The sequence below is a fragment of the Macrotis lagotis genome, chromosome 2, assembly GCF_037893015.1.
Source record: "Macrotis lagotis isolate mMagLag1 chromosome 2, bilby.v1.9.chrom.fasta, whole genome shotgun sequence".
NCBI classification, from domain to species: Eukaryota; Metazoa; Chordata; class Mammalia; order Peramelemorphia; family Peramelidae; genus Macrotis; species Macrotis lagotis.
In genome coordinates, this window is record NC_133659.1 from 54,181,383 (window position 1) to 54,207,905 (window position 26,523).

A 26,523-nucleotide genomic window follows, 5' to 3' on the forward strand; every position below is an offset into this window, starting at 1 on the left:
ATTGTATATAGCCCTGGACTGCTAGCCCTATCACAGAACCCTTGTGATGGTGATGAGGGCCCGTGTCCACCCTGGGAAAGAGAAATGAATTGTTCAACAAAGGAAACAAAATCAGGGAGGGGTGGGGAATGAGCTTCCGGATATTTATTTTTTAAGGTGCTATTATAGGTTAGGGGAGCTTACACTTGGGAGAGATAAAAATATCAAGTGAGGGAATAAGGGTTATAAGCCATGAAGATGAGGAAATGACCTTGAGGAGGTATAGGACCTAGAGTGTCACACAGGGACAGTAGAACTCTGCTCTGGATTTCTTCTCTAACTCTAACATAGATAATATTAATTGTTATAAAATGTTTGTTATGAGGCACAAAAGGGATTAGCTTATACTATAGACCTTACCTTGCTGGAAATCCCTTAAATATGTTTGGTGGTCTTTTCCCCTTGCCCCTGTGCTGTAGCAGTGTTCTATTTTTATTAAATCTTGGATAGGAGTCCACTGTTGGTTGTTCACTTCTCAGTTTTGTCTCATTCTATGTGACCCCATTTGGAGTTTTCTTGGCAAAGATACTGAAGTTCTTTGCCTTTGCCTTTTCCAGCTCATTTTACGGAGGAAATCAGGTCAAACAGGGTTAAGTGACTTGCCCAAAGTCAAATAGCTAGTAAATCTGAACCCAAATTTGAACTCAGGTCTTCCTGATTTAGGCAGCTGATAAACATTTATTAAGCCTTTGATGTGTACCAGACAATGTACTAATCAAGGGGTACAAAGAACAGGTAAAAATATGGTACCTGCCTTCAAGGGGCTCACAATCTAAATCATAAAAACAAAAGTGTTACTTACAGATATATAGAATGTAAATGAAATGACATCTCAGTGAAAAAGGTACTAGAGGGGAAGAGTGGGAACAAGCTTGGAGTGAATGGTAAAGGACATGTTCATCTATTTAACAGGTAAGAGAAGGGGCCAAGAAAGTTTCAATGATTTGTCCAAGCTCACGGGGGGGGGGGGGGGGGGGGGGGGGGGGGGGAGAGAAGCAGGGTGGGTATTTGAACACTCTTCTTGCTTTTTTTCTTAAGGTTTTTGCAAGGCAAATGGGGTTCAGTGGCTTGCCCAAAGCCACACAGCTAGGTCATTATTAAGTGTCTGAGACTGGATTTGAACCCAGGTACTCCTGACTCCAAGGCTGGTGCTTTATCCACTACGCCACCTAGCTGCCCCAACTACACCACCTAGCTGCCCCATTTTTCGTGCTTTTAAAAAATCTTTTGGACTATTTCTATTTTACCATGCTGATTTCATGTTGCTTAACATGAAATAATTCAGGAGGGAGCCTGTTCTATTGAACAGACTACACCCTAAGGCTAATCCCCAGTGTGATCTCATTAGATATGACCAATGTTGGAAAGAGAAGGTAAGGGGGATTCTCAACTATGAGTGCTTGATAGTTCTCCTTCTGGGTCTCCTCCTGACCTGGCCAGTATAAAGCTAGGGGTTCTTGCTGCCTCAGTTTAAGCTACCTCCATGAGGTTTTGTAGCGTGTGTGTGTGTGTGTGTGTGAGAGAGAGAGAGAGAGAGAGAGAGAGAGAGAGAGAGAGAAAGAGAGAGAGGTGATCCCCTGTCATTCAGCCCTGAATGAAGGTGCCCTCCTGTCATTCTGCTCCTGGCCCACTGAGGGTACAACAGCGGTCTGCCCTGATTAAGAGAAGTTGTCATTTCCTGCTTATTGGTGCTTCAGTGCGTGAAGTGTTGGTGATTAATAACAGCCATAATAATCTCTTCTATTATCTGCATGGGCAGCTCCTTGAAATAATTTGGCCTGCAATCAGGACCCAATTGGTTTGGGTGGGGGGAGCTCATTTCCTCTGGTGATGTTGTTCCCACTAGATTGGGAGGGGACAGGAGTGGGAGCAGCTGGGTGGTTGCTGAGCTGGCTTTAAGATGGTGCTGATTTTCAATGATAATGATTATTCTACTAAGGGATTAATCACTTTTCTGTTAGGACCTAAGAGAGAGAAGCAGGGCCTAGATTTCAGGGGAAGGGTTTGTTTTTAAAACTTCCTAGTATATAGTCAGACATCCATCAGATTTTACTAATGTGAAAAAGGCCAACCTGGTTTTGCTTTAACAGACCATTTTTTTTTTTTGTTTTTGAATGTGCAAACTTTTTTTGAGATGCTAAACATTAACAAGTAGTCAACCCCCCCCCCCCCCCTTAATCCAGACAGAGATTCCCTGGCAGTCTCATGCTCCTTCAGAAAATCAGGCCATAGGTGGCAGGCAGTCAAGGTCATGGAGAGCTGAGGTTCAAGGCTGATTCTTCCATCAAAGTACTTTTCCCAAGCCTCATGCTAGATTCACAAAGACTGTCAGTGCAGCATGAACAGGACCTATTAGGCTTCAAGGTTATCAAGCTTCAATCATGGCCCTAGAAGTGGTCAGGATGTCTGTTTTCCAAGAGTGAGTCTTACTAACTTTGAAGATACTCATTATGTAGGGTGATCATTCACTCAAGCTTTCAAGATTAGGAAGCTGTGTGACCCTGGGCAATGATTCAGCAACCTCCCTTGGCTTGGTTTCCTCAACTGTAAAAGGTGTTTAATAATAACATCCCTATCACAGGGTTTTGGGAGGATCAAATGATATGCTTTATGGTAAATGTCCTATGAACCTTAAAGTGACATGTAAATGGTCACTATTATTATTATTAATAATAATAAATTTTAAAAGATGCTGAGACTTCCATGGTAGAGAAGGTCCTGCTCTATGACAAACTTACAGATCCTTGCAGTGTTAAAACAGGACAGCCTAAGTCAGTGGCAATGTCTTTGTCAAGGGCAGGGATGATTTTATCCAAACATTGTACTTCCCCCCAAATTTTGGCCCAGTTCTGATGATTGTTGTTTTACCTAATATGGGGGAAAAGGCAAGTTGAGAGAATCATAGGATAATGAGCAATTAATTCCCAAAAGAGATGGAATTTAGAGTCAGAGGATCTGAGTTTAAATCCTACTTTTGCTACTTCATAGCTATGTGACCTGGGAAACTCAATTAGGTGGGCTTCTGTTTCCCCTTCTGTATAAGTAAGAGGACTTCTGCCCAAGATAGTTACCTGAACAAAAGCAATGAAATCAATTCCCCTATATATTTATTCCAACAAAAATCTAAAAATTGTGCACCAGTTTATATAGCAATTATAACCTACAATGAAAAATTTTAGTTGTAATTGGGCTGTGAAGGAGTGGGAGGAACCGATGACATCAATTAAACCTCACTCTTATCTGAACCGAACAAAGTGAAATTTGAAAACACACAAACACACACACACACACACACACACACACACACACACACACACAGAGAAACTCAAGCAGTTTACAGCAGAAATACATCAGACTCAACAAGGAAATAAATTATAGTTAAGAGGAAGGATAATACTTGGGAGGGAATAATCAGAAGCAAAACAAACTTCCTTATCCAGAAGGAAGAATTAATAAAGAAAGCAAAGAACAGGAATGTCTGAATGGATTGTGGTTTATGAATGGAATGAATTGTTGCACCAAAGAAATGATGAAAGAGCCATTTTTCAGAGAATCTTGGGCAAAATGAACTGGTGCAAGATGGGATGGGCAGAACCAGGAGAACAATTTCAGGCTAGGAACATTATATAGAAAAGAATTTTGAAAGACTTTAGAACTCTGATCAAGGCAATGATGAGTTGTGTCTCCAGAGGACCGATGAAACACGTGGTCCATCTTTTGGCAGAAGGATGATGGACCCAACGTATAAAAAGAGAAAGAGTTTTTTTTTGAGTAGAGCTACTTTGTAGATTTCTTTTGTTCAACTCCACTTATTTCTTACAAGGATTTTTCTTCTTTTTTAGTGAAGAGTTGCAGCAAGGAGGGAGAAGGGGAAGTTAGCAATTGTTATCCCCAAAAAGGAGGTCGATGAAATATTTTTTAAAATGCACCAAAGAGAACAGAGAGAAATTCAGAAAGAAACACAGACAAGCAGGACCATTCTAAAGATAATGCTTGGAGTCTATAATATCCCTTTTTAAAAGCAGGTTATATGAAATAGACTCATAGTTTGACCTGCAATCCTCTTTTAATGTTTAAATATAAAAGTGGAAATAATTGCTTTTTTGTTTTTAGGTTCATAACAAAAGTTAATGTTGTGTTAATAAAATTAGCCAACTAAAAATGTTAGAGTTTATCTGTTATGAAATTTAGAGGTTGTGTCAGCTTTGGAGATATGTTTGGGTATGCATATATGTATATGGTGGAGATTACCTAAGTGACCTGCCAGAGAAAGAGAAAGCAAAAGGGAAAGGAGAGAGAGACAGACAGACAGACAGAGACAGAGAGTGTTGTCAGTTTAGTTCTCCATGTGGGTTCAAGTTGATGTCTAATATTGACATAGCAATAGCCACTCTGTGAATATTAATTGAATAATATAGTTTTGAGTTGGAAAAGTAGGTAATACCTCATGAGTTAACTTCATAATTTGCAATTTTGGATACTTTTATTAAAAAAACCTAAACATTAGTTACTTTGGGAAATGTTCATAGGTTTCTCTTTGTCTAGTTTCTATGCTAATGGGGGGGGGGGGAGGAAAATTTAGAGAAACCTAGTCTCAGATACTGCGATTTTTGTAAGTTTGTGACAATCACAGATGAAGAGATTTCTAAACCTAAAAGGATTGGTCCCTAGACACTGCTTCTCTTCTCTGGTCCTGAGGAACTCAGCAAGACTGGAATAAGGAAAATTCAAGAAACTTTTACTTCATATACCTTGGATTCAAGGCACTATGACAGGAATTGAACATTCAGAGATAAAGTCCCTGTCCTCAAGGAGCTTAAGGGAAAGGGAAGAAGGTGGATAAATAAATACATATAAATAGAACTATTATGTAATAACTTAAGAAAAAAAGATAATTTGAGGAATGAAGGATGAAGAAAGAATACTAACAATGAGAGAAAGAAAAGTTTTCTAAAGGAGGGAGTACCTGAGTCCAGCCTTGAAGAAATCTAAGGATTTTAAGGCAGGGAGGTAAGGAAGAAGGTCATTTTAGGTATCTTCATCATCCAAGATACAATAACTAGTTCACACAAGAATAAGTCTATGCAACTGGAATCTCTCTCTCTCTCTCTCTCTCTCTCTCTCTCTCTCTCTCTCTCTCTCTCTCTCTCTCTCTCTCTCTCCCCCCTCTCTCTCTCCCTCTCCCTCTCCCTCTCCCTCTCCCTCCCTCCCTCCCTCCCTCCCTCCCTCTGTGTGTGTTAATCATAGTAGAAATAGCAACTATAGCTGCAGTAGTAATAGTTGAAATAATAGAAGTTAGTATGAAATAGCTATGAAAGGGATAGGAAGCAGACTGGGAATTAGACTGGGCTAGGGACTAGTTGGATTCTTGATATGATTGAGGGCCACTGGAGATGCTTGAATATGGAGACTAGTACGGCAGAACACATGCTTTAGAAGACTGTTATGGCAATAATGTATAGGGTGAGTTAGAGAAGGGACTGAAACCGGAGAATTAATGTAATAGCTATTGCCATGAACCAAGTGGGAGGTGATCTGGAATTTGGCAGTTTTAAGTAGAGAGAAGAGGAAAGATATAAGAGGTAGAGAGGAAGATCTTGGTAGCTGGTTAGATTGGAAAGAGGGAGGAAGGAGAGTAAAAAACCTAATTTCATTTAAATTTTTTTGGATTTTTGTCCCAATTTCATTTCAAGAAGCATTTATAAAACACCTGCTCTATTTCTTACCCTGTCCTAAGCACTGGGGAGACACCAAAAAGAAAAAAGAAAAATCCTCCTCTGCAGAAGTATTTTTGTGAGTTAGACAGAATAGGCTATATAATTATCCCTAATTTGCATATTTGGAAACTGAAAAGACCAAATCATATGGTGTAAAGCTCTGTATGGGTTACAGTATATTTCTGGGACCCAAGACAAGCCATTTGGAGAGAGAGAGAGAGAGAGAGAGAGAGAGAGAGAGAGAGAGAGAGAGAGAGAGAGAAAGGAAGGGTAAGTTTATCAGTGTGCAGATATGCACATTTTCATTTCAACAAATATTTATTTCTTTACTCTTCAAATTCAGTACTCCAGATTCCTTTAATCCATTATCAACTGCAGCAGGAAATCCCAAAGATTACAATTTTTTTTTATTATTTGCAGTTTGTCAAAATTTGATACCTACTGTGCTGTCTGCAATCTTACTGGAATTCCTTGGCCACCTCTTTTTCTCCCTCCAGTACGCCCAGGGTTTGATTCACTGGCATCTCTGCCTCCTAACCCTATCTTCCCATACTCCTTTTGACCTGGAACCCTTCACATATAGCTTTGATTGTGGTAAAAAACAAGACAATTACCTTTCCTTGGACCCGTTCCCTGAAATCAGCATATAATTTTTCTTTAGGACTTTTAAGGATCTTTTTTTATATATACCAAATACTTGGGGGGACATATTTGAATTTAAAATAATTAATAATAAAATAATTAAAGGATTAGTTCAAGGAGCCTTGGCAATTCCTGCACTGGCCATAACCAAACTTTTATGTCTTCATATACATGTATTTGTATAGATATATACAATCTTTACTCTGACTCTAGTCTCTCTCTCTCTCTCTCTCTCTCTCTCTCTCTCTCTCTGGAGATGGGCTAGCATGTTTCATTATGAATTCTCTGGAATTGCGGTTGGTCTTTATGTTTATTAGAGTTACTAAGTCTTTTAAATCTGTCTTTATAATTTCACTATTGTAGAAATTCTCAGGTTCTGTTTAATTCACATCAGTTTGCACAAGTCTTCTCATGTTTTTCTGAAACCATCCCTTCTATCATTTTTTTAAAGCACAATATTATTCCATCACTTTCATATACCTTACCTTTTTTAGTCATGCTCCAGTTGACAGGAATCCCTCAGTTTCTAGTACTTTGCATCACAGAAAGAGCTACTATAAATATTTTTGTAGATATGAGTCTATTTCTCTTTGGGCTACAGCCTCATACTTGTATTGCCAGGTAAGAGGGTAGGGCAGAGTTCCAAACTGCCTTATAGAATGGCTGCACCATTCACAGTTTCACTAACATTGCATTAATGTACCTGTCTTCCCATAGCCCCTTTGTTGTTATTCAGTCATTTCAGTTGTGTCTGACTCTTCATGACCCCTTTTGGGGTTTACTTAGTAAATATAGTGGCCTTTTCCTTCCTCAGATCATTTTACAGATGAAGAAACTAAAGCAAATAGGGTTAAATGACTTGCCCAGGGTCACACAGGTAGTGTCTCAGGCTAGATTTGAACTCAGTGAGATAAGTCTGGCTTGGCACTCTTATCTATCTATTGTGCCACCTGGCTGCCCATAGCCCCTCATTTTCCATTTGTGTTCTATACCTGTTGGGTATGAGGTAGTATCTCCAGAATTTTTAAAACTTTTTTCTCAAGTTATTACTGATATAGTGCATTAGTATATGACTAGGGATAGCTTGGCTCTTTTCCATTAAAAACTAATTATTCATATCCCTAGACTACTTATCAACTTAGTAGCCTCTCTGGCCTGTTTCATTTTTCTGCAGCAAATTTATTATCTAAAATGCCAAAAAAAAAAAAGTTAGACATTTAGCACATACCCACCATGTGATATGTGTAAAGTACTACAACATCTGATTCTACCTTTTTGTAATGTTTGACTTCTACATTAGAACCACAAGGAGGGATCTGTGGTGCTGAAGCATATATTTGACTGATGTTCTTCAATCTGGGTTTTCCATGTCTGCTTTCTGAACTTGTTCAGATGCCTTAGTAGACTCCGCTTCAAACTGAGCAAAAAAAAGTTTAGACTATGATGATGATGATGATAATGATAGCTAGCATTTACCCAGTGCCTTGAGGTTCACAAAATACTTCACAGAGTGTATCTATTATATCCAACCACCCTGTGTATTAAAGTATCCTCAAATTTTAACTCAGATGTACCTGACTCTGCCCTCATGTATGCAACACTTACATGTATAGATAAATATCCATATCTATCTAACTCCATCTATTTATCTATCTATCCACCTAGTCCTCATTTCTTTCTTATCTGCCTTAATCTCTGAATGGATATGTTGCCTCAATCAAACTGAGACCTGATAAAGAACCTAGCTTAAAAAGGCCAAGGTCTCCCACCTCATTCAGGGCCATCTCCAGTCATCCGGATCCATAACTGGACACTAGACCCAGATGACTCCAGAAAAGAGAGCGAGGCTGATGACTTAGCACAGCACTCCCTGACTTAAATCCAATTCACTTGCATATCATAGCATCATGTCTCTGACATCATGATCCTCTTCAAGAATGAAGGACGATAGGAGGAGGACCTGAATTCAAATCTGACCTCAAACATTTGATAATTTCCTAGTTATATGACCTTGGGCAAGTCACTTAACCCTACTGCCTTGCAAAAAAAAAACAGACAAAAAAGGATGAAGGAGGAGCAGCAAAAATATTCATGTCAATCAATCCAATAACAACTCAATGAGGTAAATTCTATTTTCCTCATTTTATAGATGAGTATTGAGGTTCATCAAGATTAAATGATTTAGGGGGCGGCTAGGTGGCATAGTGGATAAAGCACTGGCCTTGGAGTCAGGAGTACCTGGGTTCAAATCTGGTCTCAGACACTTAATAATTACCTAGCTGTGTGGCCTTGGACAAACCACTTAACCTCATTTGCCTTGCAAAAACCTAAAAAAAAAAAAGTTAAATGACTTGCCCAGGAACTACAGTTAATAAGTGTAGGAGGTGGGATTAAAACCCAGATCCAAGACAGATAGATGGCACAGTGGATAGAATGATGGACTTGAAGTCAGAAAAACCTGGGTTCGAATTTGACCTCACACACTTAATAGCTGTGTGAACCTGGGCAAGTCACTTAGCACCTCTCAATCTTAGTTTCTTTGCCTATAAAATGGGGGGTGATTGTAGGGTCTACCTCTCAAGATTATTCTGAGGATGAGATAGTATATAAATATGTGTGTGTGTGTGTGTGTATGACTTTTTAAGCCTGAAAGTAATATTTAAATGCTAGTTGATTTTAATTATTCTTATTAAGTGATAAGCCTTCTCCATGTCCCTTTTACTCCTATAATAATGCTGGTTTCCCAGTAACTGGGAGAGCCAGAGGAACAGGCATGACCCAGAACCAGTAACTATTCCACACCTTTTTCTGTTCTCCCTACTCCCTATGGTCTCTGAAGATTCTTTGCTCAAACCCGAAGGTCAGGGCCTGGAGCTTATTACTAAAAGAAAAAAATGAAAAATCTAAGGAGCATAACTCCCATGAGTCATGAAATAGACTTGCAGAATTTGGCCACCTAAAAAAAATGGCTAATAACCACATCTTTGCCTTTGGTGTTGCACAGGGAAGGCCTAAGGGTTTCGTATCTACAGGAACAGGTAAATGGTTTGAAGAAGGAACTCTGGGTGACATGAGCTAAACGGCTAAAAGTTCTACCCCATCTTACTTGTTAGCACTTCCATTTTCACCAAATTGTTGCTAATTGGTGCTCCTAAGAGTTTCAGATCTCTTTACTCACAAGTGAGTGGCACTCAGCTCCTTGCTTTTGAAAAGTAGCTACCACTGTCTACCAGATCCTGACAGCCTCAAGGTTGCAAATTCATTGCCACTTCTAGAAATACAAAATGACTTTTAGATGGGAAATTTGGTTCAGGTTGCCAAACACTACAAAACAAAATGGGAAGGGGGGGGCAGCTAGGTGGTGCAGTGGATAGAGCGCCAGCCCTGGACTCAGGAGGACCTGAGTTCAAATATGACCTCAGATACTTAATAATTACCTAGCTGCGTGGCCTCGGGCAAGCCACTTAACCCCATTGCCTTGCAAAAATCTAAAAAACAAAACAAAGCAAAAAACAAAATGGGAGACAGAGAGACAGCTAGAGATAGAGACAGAAACAGTGAGAGACAGACAGAGACAGAGACAGAGTGAAGCATAGATATAGAGAAAGAAATAGAGAAACAGACAAATGGGGAGACAGAGTCAGACAGGAGAGACAGAGAAAGAGATATAGATAGAAGTAGGGATTAAAAGGGAGAAACAGATAGAGAAAAAGATCCAGGAGAGAAGAAGGAGAAAGACAGAAGGAGAGATACTCTGATGCAGAAAAAGGAAGGAAAAGGATGAAAGAAAATGAGAAAACAGAATAAGGACCACCTGTTGTGGAGAGGCTACCTTCCAGTATCACCCAACTCTTCCCTTTTTCACTCCGCTAACTCATCTCCACTTGTGCCTGATTCTTTTCAAATCTAACTTTCAAATATCTTGAGGTTATAGAAAAATGAGTCCCTGTCCAACTGTAATTCAGAGGACTTAAAATAGATATTATTAGAAACTTTGTGTTTCTGAAGGCCTAGTCTATTAAATACTAAGTAACAGACCCAATCTCAATTTTTGCTTACACATTCAAGCCCAAAGATGAGGCCAAAATCAGCCACCAGTAGCCAGGGCCTCCATCCAAACATCAGACAGCACTGGAAGTGAGAGCAACAGTGTCTCCTAATCCCTTGTTGGTTTTTGGGCCCACATCCATATTGGGATGTGAAAAGATCTCCAGGAATAGTCTGGGCCAGGAGGGAGGCCACCATTCTATTATTTGGAAAACTAAGGGCTTCCATTCAGCATTCACAGGCAGGAAGCCATGTATATACACACCCATGTCCCTGTATTCCTTTAATGAAGATGAAAATTCAGGACTGTTGCTGGGTCTATACCCTGAAGAGATGTTGAAAGAGGGTAAAAACATCACTTGTACAAAAATATTCATAGTAGCCCTATTTGTGGTGGCAAAGAATTGGAAATCAAGTAAATGCCCTTCAATTGGGGAATGGCTTAACAAACTGTGGTATATGTATGTCATGGAACACTATTGTTCTATTAGAAACCAGGAGGGATGGGAATTCAGGGAAGCCTGGAGGGATTTGCATGAACTGATGCTGAGTGAGATGAGCAGAACCAGAAAAACACTATACACCCTAAGAGCAACATGGGGGTGATACTCAACCTTGATGGACACTCTCATTCCATCAGTGCAACAATGAGGGGCAATTTTGGACTGTCTGCAATGGAGAATACCATCTAAATGCAGATAAAGAACCATGGAGTTTGAACAAAGTTCAAGGACTATTCCCTTTAATTTAGGGAAAAAACTGATATCTTATTGTCTGAACTTGTTATCTCTTATACTGTATGTTTCTTCCTTAAGGATATGATTTCTCTCTCTTCACACCCAATTTGGATCAGTGTACAACATGGAAATAATATAAAGACTGACAAATTACTTTCTGTGGCGGGGGAACTAAGATTGAGGGAAAAATTGTAAAACTCAAAAAATAAAATTTTAATTTTAAAAAAAAGAAGGAATCCATAGACTTAAATGCTCTTGCATCAAGAAGGAAAAGTTGGAGGTAGGACCAGATCAATGGACAGACTGGGACAATCTGAACTACAGTGGAAAAAACCCTCCAAAAAACAAATGATGAAGCTCATGACAAGGATGTTACTACTGGGTAAAAGCTATCACCCACAGTAGCTTAGCATGGTTCCTCAGACAACACCAAAGTCACCATGGGGGAGTCTCTCCATGAGACTAACCTCCAAAAGATTACAGAATTATCAATTAAACAGTAGGTCTTTTAAAGTATCTGCTGTATGTCAGACACTATGTTAGGCACTGGTGACACAAAGATAGAACAGACAGTTCCTGACTGCAAGAGGCTTACATTTTATTGGGCTAAAAAAAAGAGTGATTTTGAGTGGGTGGAAAAAATTTTTAAAAACCTAGGGCTATCAGGAAAAGAACCCTCTCTTTTTTTTTTCTTTCAGAGAAACCCTCTTGACAGAAGAAGCATAAATAGGTTTTGAAAAACATGGTTTTTGTCTGGACCATAAGTGGTCTTCAGCCTCTTAAGTTCCATATAGACTGTTTTCCGTTGTGAGGTTAGGACGTTTTGTATATAAAATTTATTAAAAACTGAAGTGTGAATGTGTGTGGGGGGAGGAGGAACCAGTGCTAAAAGGAATTATAATAAGTTATTATGGGATAGTGGGAAGTGAATTTGGAGGAGATGGGTTTGAATGCCATCTCTGCTGTTTCTTACCCCTATGTGACCTTAGGCAGGATATTTTTCTTTTCTGAGGCTTAGTTTCACATCTGTAAAATGACAGGGTTTGAACTAAATGATTTTAAAAAAAAAATTATTTAGGATTTTATTTTCCCCAGTTACATGTAAAAACAATTTTTAAGATTCATTTTTAAACCTTGATATCTGAATTCTCTCCCTTCATCCCACCCCCCATTAAGAAAGTAACCAATTTGATAATAGTTCTTGTTCTCCCTCTCTCTCTCTCTCTCTCTCTCGATCTATACATATATATATATATAAATATATATATATATATATATATATATATATAGAGAGAGAGAGAGAGAGAGAGAGAGAGATAGATAGATAGAGAGAGAGAGACAGATATAGATAGATAGTATATGGATATATAATGTATAGTCATGTGAAACATTTCCATAGACCCCCTCAAAAAAAAGGAAATCTTAAGAAAAAAAGTTCAAAACCATGCTTCAATATGTTTTCAGACACTATCAGCTCTTTCTGGGGATGGATAGTAGTATTTGTCATAAGTGCTTCAGACTTATCTTGGGTCTCTGAATTGCTGAGAAAAGCTAAGTCAGTCATAGCTGATCACCCCACAATGCTGCTGTTTGTATACAATCCATTTCATTTTGCATCAGGTCATGTAAGTCTTCCCAAGCTTTTCTGAAAATACTCTGAGTGTTTTCTTAGAGGAAAATAGCATTGAATCATAGTCCCACACCTCAGTTTGTTCATTCCTTCCCTAATTGATGTGCATCCCCTCAATTCCCTGGACTATATGATTTCCAATATCTCATGTCTTTCTACCTTTAAATCATATGATCTTATCGAGTGAGGCTAAGGAAACAGGACATTTTATGGTTCCTTCCATGTGAAATAGCTCCTATGTACCACCTATTCAGTGACATCAGGTGAAGGAGAAAGTCAGGTCCAAACTAAATAATTAGGATGTTGAGCTTCCAATTGATTAGTGAAGAACATCTGTGGTTATTAAGCATTTAAGGGTGCTAGCTGGCTGGGTTTGGAGTCAGGAATCATCTTTATGAGTTCCAATCTAACCTCAGACACTTACTGGCTGTGAGTCACTTCCTCCCCCCAACCCCTGCCCCCCTCAAAGATTTACAAAGTAGCACCCACGATGTTTCTCTTCCTCTGGGGGAGCAGATTAGGGGTACTAAAATATCCCCGAAGCAAGGAGCAGGTGGAAGAAAGGAGACTCAAGATGAGTTAATTCACAAAAGGATGATGAAGGCAAGACTGTGTCAATGTTCTAGAAGACAATAACAACATAATAGCTAGCCTTTATATAGTGCATACTAAGAGCTTTTATAAATATATATTATTTCATCAGTTCCTCACAGCAACCACCCTGGCAGGTAGTTACTCATTTTATTCCCCTTTTACAATTAAGGAAACTGAGTCAAACAGAGGTCAAGGGACTTACCCAAGGGATCACACAGCTATGTACATGTCCAAGGCTAAATATTGACTTGGATCTTCATAACTCCAGGCCCAGCACAACCTTCCAAGGTGACATCCAACTGTTAAGGATTAGTCTTTGGATTTAACCATTCAACTATTTCTAATGATAGATAGTAGCTGATTTCAAATCTGGACCAAGCTTCTCCAACTTGTCCATGAGAGACTTCCTCAAATGCCTTGCCAAAACCATTCCCTTGATTTATTGAATTGAGGTGAGTAAATTGGTAATATTTGGACACGGTATTAGGCTGACAGGATTAGTTTTTGAAGCTCTGCTACCTGTTGATAGAATATGCTAAGATGTGTTTTTTTTCCTATAACAGACTCTAGGATTAATATTAATATATTCTAGAATTTGCTCTGCTGCCAAGGACCAGGAGGTATTCACCTGGATATGCTTTCTAATATATATATATATATATATATGTTTGTGTGTATGTGTGTGTTTCTTTCAGAAGTGCAATGATGAAATTAATGATGTGAAACAAAGATTGGGACTTTGATCATGAACAATCAGATCTTAGGGGGCCCTTGTGGTCTGGTGGAAAAGACCCTTGACTTAGATTCAGGATGTTGAACTTTGAGACCCATCTCTGCTACTTAGTTACTACGTGGCCAAAGGCAATCTACTTGTTAACCTCCTTGAACCTCAGTTTTCTCATCTGTAAAATGGGGATAAAAATGTTTCCACCTTAGAAGGTTGTTGTGTGGAGTTCATGAGGAAAAGTATGTAAAAAAGTGAGCTAAGTGGTACAGTGGTTGGAGTATTGGCTACGGAGTCAGGAAGACCTAAGTTCAGATGCAGCCTGTGACTCTTGTTAGTTGTGTGACCCTGGACAAGTCTGCCTCTACCTCAGATTCCTCCTTTGTAAAATGAGCTGGGGGATGAAATGGGAAAAGCACTCCAGCATCTTTGCCCAGCAAAGTCATGAAGATTGGGCATGACTGAAATGACTAAATAATAATAGGAGCATGAGAAGTATATTTTAAACAGTACATAAACTCTTATAATTATCATTCCAACAAAAATAGATACCCAGGTGATCCACAGATGGGAAACATCAGTATGTATGCAGGGCCTTTCATTTTCTTCAGATGGTTGAGCTTCTTGGTTTTGTTATACTGACTTGGTAATGTCTGGACCACAGAAAGCTAATTGGAAGCTCTACTGTGCTGTATCATCTTCCTTTCCTTCCTAGGGTTGTTGTAATGATAAAATGACATAATATTTGCAAAATACTTTGTAAATCTTATAGCATTATAAAATACAAATTATTCTTATTAGTAATAATGATGATGATGATAATAATAATAATAAATATTTGTTGTTGTATAATCTACTGCTCCCCCATGCCATTTTTATATAGCACTTTAGAATAAGGTATAATTGGCATTTTCTGGTCATGAATACTATCTCATCAAGGTTTAGTGTTGGTTAATTGATTGTATCAGAAATTTGGGGAGAGCATTTATGAACTTTTGGAAGGATATGGGCAAGAAGCTCCTAGGATAGCTAGGCATATATTGGTTATGATTTGCTTTGCTTGCTGGAACTGCCCAAACAATGGAACCACAGATCGATTTGAGCAATTTTAGGGTGTTGGTTCCCTGGAACATTTCAAGAAGATAGAACCTTCCTCCTACCACCCTTCCTTCTTCCCTCCCTTCCTCCTTTCCTCCCTCCCTACCTCCCTCTCCTCTTCCTTCCTCCTTCCCTCCTTCCCCCTTCATTCCCCGCCTTCCTTCTCCCCTTCCTTCCCCCGTTTTTCCCTTTCTTCTCCTTTGTCCCTCCCTTCCTTCCCCCTTCCTTCTCCCCTTTCTTCCCCTTCTTCCTCTCTCCCTCTCCTTTTCTTCTTCCTTTCTTCTTTCCTTCCTTCCTTCCTTCTTTCTTTCCTTCTTTCTTTCCTCCCTCCCTCCTTCATTCCTCCTCTCTTTCCTTCTTCCTTCCTTTCTTTCCTCTCTCCCTCTTTCCTTCTTCCTTTCTTCTTTCTCCTTTCCTTCCTCTCTTTCCTTATTCTTTTCTTCTTTCTTTCCTTCCTTCCTCCATCCCTCCATTCTTCCTCCCTCCCTTCCTTTCTTCTTCTTTCCTTCCTTTTCTTTTCTCTCTCTCTCTCTCTCTCTCTCTCTCTCTCTCTTTTATAAATATATATATATATATATGTTTACCTATCTTGGATATTTCCATTATAAGAAACAAGTGAAACAAGACAGTCAGGTCTTCTTTAGACTTCATCTTTTTTTGTTAGCTTCTCTGACTTCTTCCAGTAGACCCTTTCCCCCTATTGTGACTGAACTCTGGTGTCTCCCCTCCTTCATTTGCTCTTCCCCTCTGTCTCCTAGAGTCAGGCTATGCGGATTGTCCGTACCGTGGGCCAAGCTTTTGAGGTGTGCCACAAGCTGAGCCTACAGCACACCCAGCAGAATGCAGATGGACAAGAGGATGGAGAGAGTGAAAAGAACAGTGACAACTCAGGGGATCCAGGTAAGCTGCCCCCTCCCAGAATGCTGGTGTGGGTGTTCATCCTTTGATGCAGTTGGCCTTCGTCAGGCATGGAGTGAGCCATGAAGTGATTTAGTAACTCAATTCTTTCACAGCTGAACAACCACAATCCTTTCCAGGGAGCAATTTTTCTTTGGGATGTCATTGCTACCCATTCCACATGTCTTTGTAGCTGTACAGTATGACACCCTTCATCTGTATGAGTCTGAATCTGCTCATTTGTAAAATGGAAATGTGAGATTGGATGAGGTGACCTCCAAACCACAACTCTTTTTCAATCTTGTGATCTTAGATCAGGGATGCCCATCTTTCTGAGGGGGAGCATACCCAACTTTCATTTAGTTGCTGACTCAGGGCAGAGGATGGTGAAGGACATGCATGACTGCCTGGAGGTTTACTTCCATCCTCATTTGTTCCTATGACTTTCTATGGTGTAAAATGGTCAAACTTATTCCAACAATTTTTTCCCAGGTGACAAAAAGGTTTTATTTTCATATTCAAAGATAAAATAAATATACAGCTGAATATGGAAATAAACAACTAGAAAACACTTTGGAATTTAAAGTTTTGAAACTCAGAAAATTTCAGTTCATAGGACATTTTTTTTTAAATGTGATTATAAGAAATGTGGAAACTGTAATTTTTCTGTAATTTCCAATTCTGACTTCACTGGGCTCAGAGCAAGAAATTCTAGGATTTATTGTTTTAAAGTTTTGGTGGATAAAGCTCTAGAGCTGAAATTAGGAAGACATAAATTGAAGTGCACCATCAGATACTTACTAGCTGTGTGGCCTTGGGCAAGTCACTTAACTGCCTTCTGCCTCTGGGGTTATTGTAAGAATTCAGTAAGAAAATGTTCATTAAGCTCTTAGCACAATGATGATAACTTAATAGGCACTTAATAAATTCTAATTCCTTCTTTCTTTTATTCTGAGGAGTAGGGAAAGAGACTCCGGCATTTATAATGAAAGAGGTTAGGGAAGAAAAGTCATTGGTGATCACAATTTACTAGTTTTCTTGTCATGACTTGGTAAATTTGAGGAAATGCTATAGATAGAGTTTGTTTAGATTTTAATGCAGCCTTTACAAAATAGTTATTCTTGTGGACAAAACAGAAAAATATAAATTAGATGACTATGGATTTTGTATGACCTCGACTGGTTGATAGCCAGACCAAAAGAGTTGTTGTTAATAGTATCATAGCAGCTTAGGAGGTAATTGCTAGTTCTTGGCCCTGTGCTTGAAAATGAAGAACAAAACATCATCGTTGTCAACATCAAAAATAGCCAATAAGCAACTGCTAAATGCCTGCTATGTGTTGGGGATAGTGCTAAGCACTGGAGATACAAATAAGAAAAAGCAGTCCCTACCCTGCAGAAGCTTACAGTCTAATAAGAATACACAAAAAGAAGCTGAAAAGTGGGAATGGAAGTTAGAGGGTGGTGGATAAAGGGTACCCAGTACAGGGACATGATGGAGAAAGGTCAAAACCAAGCAAAGCAAATGAAGGCGATTACCCCCAATGGGACAAATGGAATTGCTTATCAGGGCCAAAATAGAGTACCAATCAATCACTGATGGCTTCACAGAGGATGTGGCATCTGAGATGAGTTTTGAAAACAAAGATTTAGGGGTGATATGAAGAAGATCAGTTCATTTCAGCCATGTAGGATAGCTTGTATGAAATGGATATGTTGTAATGGAAATGAAAGAAATATTGAGTTTGGGGAACCAGCTGGCCTGGACCAGTAGAGCATATGAAGAAAGTAAGATAATGTTGGAGATATTGGCAGGTCCAAGTCATGGAGGACCTTAACTATGCCAAGCTAAGGAGCTAATGTTTTATTTTAGAGGCAGCTGGAAACCTCTAAAGGCTTTTAAGAAGGGCATGAAATGGTCAGACTAAATGTCATACGATAATGAATAGAAAATTTTGAATAAGAATTGCAAATGATCTTATACTTTAATCCAGTGGATTGGTTAAAACATATAAACACATATTCATATTCATGTACATATATACTTGTACATATATATATATATGTGTGTATATATTCTGTTATTTTACATGCTGTATATTCTGAGAGTGAGGGGCTATATATTATGGGAGGAAAGTTATGCCCTATTCCTTTGGCTGGTTGCTTATGTTAATGTATCAGAATGCCATGAGGACCTTATAGTGATATTTGTAATAGTTATTAATGTAACTCTTTAACATTTCCAATATATTTTACATACATTGCTTCATTTATTCCTCACTAAGTATCTGTGATGAAGGGGGCGACTAGATGGTGCAGTGGATAGAGCGCGGGCCCTGGAATCAGGAGTACCTGAGTTCAAATCCGGCCTCACACACTTAATAATTACCTAGCTGTGTGGCCTTGGGCAAGTCACTTAACCCCATTGCCTTGCAAAAACCTAAAAAAAAAGAATCTGTGATGATGATGATGATGATGATGATGATGATGATAATTTCTATTTTATAGATGGTAAAACTAAGCCTAAGAGAATTTAACTCAGGGTTAGACTGATAGCCAATGACTGAGACTAGATCCATACTTAGGTCTTTCCAAACTTGCAATACTCTATTCACTATGCCACTTGGTAAGCTTCATATCAATGATAATATTTGGCATTCATTTTGGATTTTGTGATTTTATAAAATGATTTAGTATTATCTTATTTGAGCTTCATTACAATCTTGTAAGTATTTTACTTCCATTTTGCAGGTGAAAAAAACTGAAACTCTAAGTTTATAACAACTATTTTTGGGTTTTGATTTTGTGGAATGATTTTTTTTTTGAGACTAGGTATCTAGGCATTAGGGATACAAATAAGAAAAAGATGAGTTTAAAATCTAATGGGAAAAGACAACATACAAATAGAAGCTTGAAAAGTAGGATTGAGGGATGGAGGATGGTGGCTAAAGGGTACCTAGTTCAGGGACATGATGGCAGTGCCATTATGGAAAAACCTGTGTAGATTTTCTGCCTTGGACATATTTGCCTCTCTTTTGGCAACCTAACACTTGCCTATTCTGGGGAACTCATAATGTTGACACTAGGCTCAGCTTGAATACTACTACTGAACCTCAGGCTTGAGGATAAGCAACTTTCCCAAGGTTAAAAGTAATTGGCACAACACAGGTTCTCTGTCTTCCCATATATCACATTGCCTCTCAAAAATAATAGACCCACACTCAGCAAGCTGCTTTATTCAGTTAAGAATTAAAGCCAATTTGCTTCTTTCTAAACCATAGGGATTGGTTTTCAGAATTGCATGCATGTGGAAAAAGATTTATATTGACTCATCCTTATCCCTAGTGTTCATATATCTTCAAGGGTGACATCTTCTCCCTGTGGTGGCCTTCTTGGTTAGAGCGCTGTAGTTTGGTTCTTCTTGGCATCAGTCCTACCTATCACCATTGTCCGCTATGCAGATTTTATTCCAGGACAAGGAAAAATACAAATTGGAAAAAACAAAAAAGCTCTAAAGTTATCTTCCCCCAAAATGCCAGTCCTCAATTTAAAAGGAATGGACCCAGTGCCCAGAGGCTGTGTGTTTGATGGCTGGGCTCCATTAATATTAACACAGAATATCTGAAAAACTTGATTTAATCTCCAAGGCTTCAAATTGTTCCCAATAGGTGGGATTGCATGAATAGAGGAATTCTTTGAAGAGTTGATCTCTCTGGAGAGCAATTAGGAGTAGAGAGAGGAGGATTGGTGAAAAGGGGGAAAAGCTAAGTTATTATTTTAATCAAAGTAAGAAGCATTTATAAAACCTACTGGGAACAAAGCATTGTGCCAAGTACTTAGAATACAAAGAATGACCAAAAATAGTCCCTGCCCTCCAAGAGCTTATAGTCTAATGAGAGAACCAACATACAAATAATGACATACAAGCAAGATATATAAAGCATAGGTACCAGTAGGAGAAGGGGGGGAGTGTTTCTGTCAAGACAATGAATGCCAGGGATGATGTTTTCCCTGATCAGTAATTTTGAAACTTCCTCCTCCCACAAAAATAAGTGGAAATTAGAATAGAAGTGAATAGAGCCTAGCTGGAGAGGTTGAGAATATTCATATTCTGATATGAGGGAGGTCAGGAAGTCACAGAATAATGGAAGAATTCTGGATTTGGCATTAAAGGATCCAAATTCAAATCTTGGCCCTTCCACTTATTCTATCTTCTGGGCAAGTTAATTAACTCCCAGGAGTCTCAGTTTCCTCATCTGTAAAATGGGATTTTTGAATTTGATAATCTCTATGGTCTCTTTTTAGTTTTCAAATACCATGATCCTTGTAGGGCAGGAAGACCTGAGTTCAAATCCTGAATCAGGTACATATCAGACACTGGGTAAGTAAGTTTAACCATACTCATTCTCAGTTTCTTCATCTGTAAAATGGAAATAATAATGACTTACCTTACAGGGTTGTTGTATCAAATAAGATAACATATGTCTAACTCTGCACCTTAAAATTCTAAGTAATGCTAACTATAATTATTATTATATAATTATTAAATCAGTTATTATATGTGATATTATTATTCCAAGATAAAAGTGGGACAGAAGAGTGAGTGTAAGTCAGGACTGAGGAATATTGCTGGTGACATTATGGTATGCAAATATAGTGAATAGAAAATAAACATTAAGTGCCTACTATGTGCCCTTCACTATATTAATGCATAATGTTGAAACTAAGCAGAGCAACTGATGGAAATTTAGCTGAGTATCAAAAGAGTCATTCTGCATGAGAATGAGAATTGTGCTTGGGGATGGAAGCTCTGTATTGTAGTAGAAACCAAGCAGAACCACTGACAGAAAATGAGGGATTATTCCAGGTTCTTGTGCAGATCAGCAGATGACTACAATTCATGCTTATGGTATCTCTGCAGTAAGATAGAGAGGGAATTAGGGATATGAAGAATTATAAAGAATGGAATAATAACTGGTCAACAAAATAGCATTTCCTGTATTTTTGTTAACCAGTAGGGAGGGAAAAAAACTAAGACCTTGGAAATGGATTCATTTTCTTAGATTGTCATTTTGGAGAAAGGGGTCCTTTTTGTTTAACCTATTATCTTGCTGGTTTTCTTGTGAAGGAAAGTTCTAAGCAGTATTTTATGAACATTGTACTGATGACGCTAGATTACAGAGATAATTGATACTCCATATGTGGAAACATCTGCCTACACCAGATAGGATCCGCTACTCAATCCCTAATCCCTAAATAGAAATTGATGATTTAAGATATAAGATATCTTTCTACAAGGAAATCAAAACACCGGTCAGACAATGTTCCAATGGAGATTAAGATTTGATTGAGCTACAGAATAAGACAGGGATGGCATTAAGTTCAGGTTAGGATGGAAGGCCATTGTTGGAGTTGTGAGCTGGAACCCTACCGTAGAAGGGAAGTTGATGATGATCTCCCATTTTATAATTGACTTTTAAAACCTATTCTGTTGGATAATAAAACTAAGAGGTGGATGCCATGATGGAAAGCACACAGAATGTGAAAGAAGGCAGAAAACCTAAGGTCTAGGCAGGCAAGGCACTGTGGTATGGCAGAAAGTGGGCTGAATTTTTACATCAAAAGACCTGACTTCAAATTCTTACTTTACCATTTACTACCTTTATTTTTTTTTGGGGGGGGGGCAGAGAAAATTAACCTCTCTGTACCTCAACTTCTTTATTTGTAAAACAGGGAATCTGACCCAAATTAACTTTGAGTTGCCTTCCAATTTGAAATCTGGAGTACTCCTGACTCCCACGTCCTAGTGTTCTTTTCATAATTCATCTAGCACATATTTGAGTACCTGTACTATTCTGGGGTTGCAAACTTCATATAAGACATGGTCCTTGCTCTCAAGCAATTTATACTCAGTAATAATAAGGGAGGAGGAAATGAAAAATACTCAGAATCTTTGCCAAGAAAACCCCAAAAGGGAGTTACAAAGAATCAGATATATCTGAAAGGACTGAACAATATGTAGTATTTTAAGACTTGCAATTTCTTTATAAATATATGATCTTCTCCTTACGATGTTTGGAAATGAGTACTACTATTATTATCTTCCTTTTACTGATGAGGCAAATGGAAGTTATGTAACTTGTCCAAGGTCACGCAGTTAATATCTGATCCAGGATTTGAATTCATATCCTTCTACTCCAAGACCACACCACCTATTTGTTCTTCTTCAATTATTCCATATTCTAGGCAAATAGACCCTCTTGATGCTTCCTGTACCTGTACCTTTTGCACAAGGTGTTATGCCCTCCCCCCTCAGCTCTCTCTTTTGGTCTCCCAATTCCATTCAAGGTTTAGTTCAACTGCAACCTTGGACAACAGCCTTTTCCTCATGTTTATGGTTAGTGCCTTCCTACAATTACTTTGTACTTCTATTTTTGTGCATGTAGCATGTATATGATCTACACTGTATATTTACAGGCCATATCCTTGAGAACAGGGACTACTTCCTTACTTTGTCTTTGTATCTAACCCAAACACTTGTTTGTTTTGCAAGTGACTTGCCCAGGGCCCCACAGCTAAGCAAGTATTAAGTGTCTGAGGCCAGATTTGAACTCAGGTTCTCCTGACTCCAGGGCCGGTTCTATCCACTGTGACACCTAGCTGCTGCTCCTAGAACCCATTTTATAAATAAGTATTAAATAAAAACTGATTGAATTGAATGCTAGGTCTGACCTTGCCATTGTGACAGGGAAACAATCATTTTGTGTATCAGTTTTCTCAATTTTAAAATCAGAAGGTTAAAGAGTTCTTTTAAATCTAATATTAATACTTAGGAGGTTATCCAGGAGTGGAAACTCTGTTTTTTTATTATAAGCCCAGGGTGGCTATTGGAGTTCCTTAGAGCCAGGGTATAATTATAGCTTCCCTTCTCCTTCTGGGAAGACCTTTGGTTTTTGCTCCTCTATTCTAAGTCCCTAGCAAGGTTCTTGTCATATAAGAATTTCCTAATAAAGGTTTATTGGATGGAATAAAATTAAGTTGACTTTAATCCCATTATATAGAGCACCTTAAAATTGAGAGACTTTGAACTATTTTGCAAAAAAGCTAATGCATCCACACTTAAGATTTTTACACTTAATTAAGTGTTTCTTTTTCTAAAGGATGAAGGTTCCATTGCTAAGAACTGGTGGGTCCCTCTGCTTTGCATTTGTAAAGAATTGCAAGCCCTATATCTGTGATTTTCTTGAATTGTCTATTTTTACCATTTGGGCCTCTTCCTCTGTCTTTCCATGCTTTCTTTCTCCTCTGTACCTTTCTCTGATTTTACCTTCTCACCCTTCCATCTCTAGAACCATACCTGCAATTGGAGAATATCACATGAAGTCCCTTCAGGCTGTTTCTGCCCATATGGAGTTCAGGTCTAGGAGCTACAGCTACTTCAGGTCACCCTATACTATGGCCATGGTGACTTCTTAGGGGTTAATGGTTCTTCCCCTCCCAGAGTAACATTATAAAAGGTTAAAGTATCAGCCTATGTCCCCATCAAGTCCTACTTGTTCTCCTCTAGTCATCACTAACTTTCAAGGTCCAGAATTGTAGAATTTCTAAATAATTTCTTTTCTAACATCTTTTAAAAAATTGAATTCCCTCTAAAATAAAATCTGTCAATATTTGGAGTATGTAGATTTCAGGGGTGGGGGAAGAGAATGGAATTTGATGGACCTTCAAACTCTTTAGAAGAAAATGACTTTTAAAATATTTATGTTATGAATATTTAATCAGTCAAGCTGTAAAAGTATTTCAGTGCCACTGTTACTTAGCAATGACTCCTCACTAGCCTGCCTTCTTTTGCTTCAAAAGAGGACAATTAAGCAAAATAAAGCACCTCAGCCAGTTCTGATGACACAGACCCTCCATTCCACTGAAAGTTGCTTCACAGTGAGTGGGAAAGAAACATTATTTGCAAGGCTGTTACTAGATCCCAGACCTTCTTTTCTTTAGAATGGGAGTGAGTTATTATTTATGGTTAAGAATGTGCTGTTCAGTATGTGTAAAGTCCATATACTTTCCCATTGGTCAGTAAGAGATGCTCTCTTCAGAGTGATTTTTCCATGAATGAGGATGGTCTTATTTCTCATTCGACCCTCTCTGCACATATTGGCCCTGGCCCTTTTGTGATAGCTTGCTCAATCAAGAGAATTTGAAAGGCAGTGCTGTGAAATAACAAGAGGGCTTGATCAGGAGTAGGAAGTCCTAGGTTCAAATCCTACATGGGACATTCACTAGTTGTGTGTGACCTTAAGTCAGCCTGTCTGTAAAATGAGGGAGTTGGATTAGATGGCCACTAAGGTTCCTCCCAACTTTAAATCTATGATTGCAAGAGCGTGTCACATCCAGGTGAAGCAACAGACAGAGCCATGGTCTTGGAATCAGGAAGAACTGAGTTCAAATCCAGCCTTAGACACTTTCTGGCTGAATATCTCAGGGCAAATCATTTTAGTATGCATTTGCATAAACGGTGATAATAGTAGTTACATTTACTTCCAGTAGGTTATAACTTACTTCCAGAGTTGTAAGAATCAAATGAGATAATATTTGTGAAGCGCTTTGCAAAGTTTAAAGCCTGATATATAAATATATGCTATTATAGCCTGAAAATTGTACTATATGAGAAAAAAACCTCAAAATTTTCAGTATAGTGTTTAGGAGATCATCTAAACCAATCATCTCATTTTACAAATGAAGAAAGCAAGACCGGAGAAAGGAAATGACTTGCCTTCAAGATGAAGTCATACTAGTCCTTGTGCAACAATGGAAGGAAGTTTAGACTTAAAACCAAACCACCTGAGATCTGTTTCTGGACTTAGCATCAGCTAAGTGTGTGATTATGTCTGTCTTGAACTCTGAGGTCAAAAAGGGATCTTAGAGATCATGTGAAAGCAGCAAAAGGAGCTTCACAAAGTCTAAGACACATAGAGCTTATACTTCTCATATTAAGAAACTGACAGGCTATAGCCCAAAGGTAACCTAGATTCATGACAGTCATTAGAGAGTAGCCCTTAGCATTGCAGAGGAATCTTTCTCCCAATTTTGGCAGCTTCTTTTTGACATGTATTATTACAGATGTCAGTCAGACTGAAAGTTTGGGATCAAGTGGGTGGGACATGGGAAACAGGAAAAGAATCGCACTATGAAAGATGGGTCCTGTTCTCTACTCCTAGGCTTGTGCCTATCTGGATGTTCAGCAGCAGCAAGATTCTATTGAATACCTAATGGGTGTCCAAGGCCCTATGCTATACACTCTAGTCTAGAAAACAGAAAGAGCAATGACTCCTTAAGGAGCTTATGGTCTAATTGGAGAGAGAAAATAGAAGTACCTAGTATAAGAATGAGCTATTGGTAGGAAATGTACTAGTACTTAGAGAGAGAGAGAGAGAGGAGAGGAGGGGGGATGGTCTGATGTCATGAGAACAGTGAACTGAGAGTGAGCAGGCCTGGTTCCTAGTCTGGATCTCTAATAAGCTATTTAACTTCTCTAGAACCAGAGTTTTCACGCCAGTAAAATGTAAAATTTCCTTACCTGTAAAGAAGTGCTTTAGACAAGATGATGACAGAATTTCCAAGTTAGAAAGGACTTTAGAGGTTGCACTACCCAAATCACACCTATAAGAATCTGCACTATGACATAATGTCATGATCTGTTATTTTTTCTTAGATATTTATTCTCTTTTCTTTTTTCTCCTGCCACCCTCAAAGAGGTATCATTAAACAAATTGAAACAACAAATGAGCCAGGCCTGACAATATTAATCTTGTTCAGCACCCATAGGCCTTTACCTCTCTGCTGAGGAGGGATGCCTATTTTATCATCAGGTCCTCTGAAGACTCAATTGGTCACTGCCTTGGACAGAGTCCTCACACTTCTCAACCTTTTTTTTTTGGTTGTTTGTTTGTTTTTAGTTTTTTTTTGCAAGGCAAATGGGGTTAAGTGACTCCCAAGGCCACACAGCTAGGTAATTATTAAGTGTCTGAGGTCGGACTTGAACTCAGGTACTTCTGACTCTAGGGCTGGTGCTTTTCCACTGCACCACCTAGCCGCCCCTCAAACTTAGTTTCTTTTAAATTACTGTTGTCATTTTATAAATCGTTCTCCTGGTCTAATTTACTTCATTTTATATTGCTTCCATATGCATTTTCCAAAAGTATTGGTCTTTAGTATTTTTTATAGCAAAATCATTCCATTCATATACTAAAATTTTTTCAGCTGTGAGATCAGGGTGCACTAACTTTGTTTCTAACTCTTTGTTACCACAAAAAAGTACTTGTATAAATATTCTTGGCTAGCCCATTCAAGAACCATTTATTAAAGAATTAGTAAATGGCAAGCACTAAGCTAAGAG

General features: G+C 38.6%; 1 protein-coding gene across 3 annotated transcripts in view; it reads left to right on the forward strand.

Annotated features, from left to right (window-relative positions):
- The window catches only part of LOC141512702 (carboxyl-terminal PDZ ligand of neuronal nitric oxide synthase protein-like), a 389,034-nt gene that overhangs the window by 295,753 nt on the left and 66,758 nt on the right, over positions 1–26,523 (forward strand). For all 3 annotated transcript variants that reach the window (XM_074221846.1, XM_074221845.1, XM_074221847.1), the window contains one exon: positions 15,987–16,128. In XM_074221846.1, the coding sequence (XP_074077947.1) occupies positions 15,987–16,128 (142 nt within the window). The remainder of the gene's footprint in view (positions 1–15,986; positions 16,129–26,523) is intronic.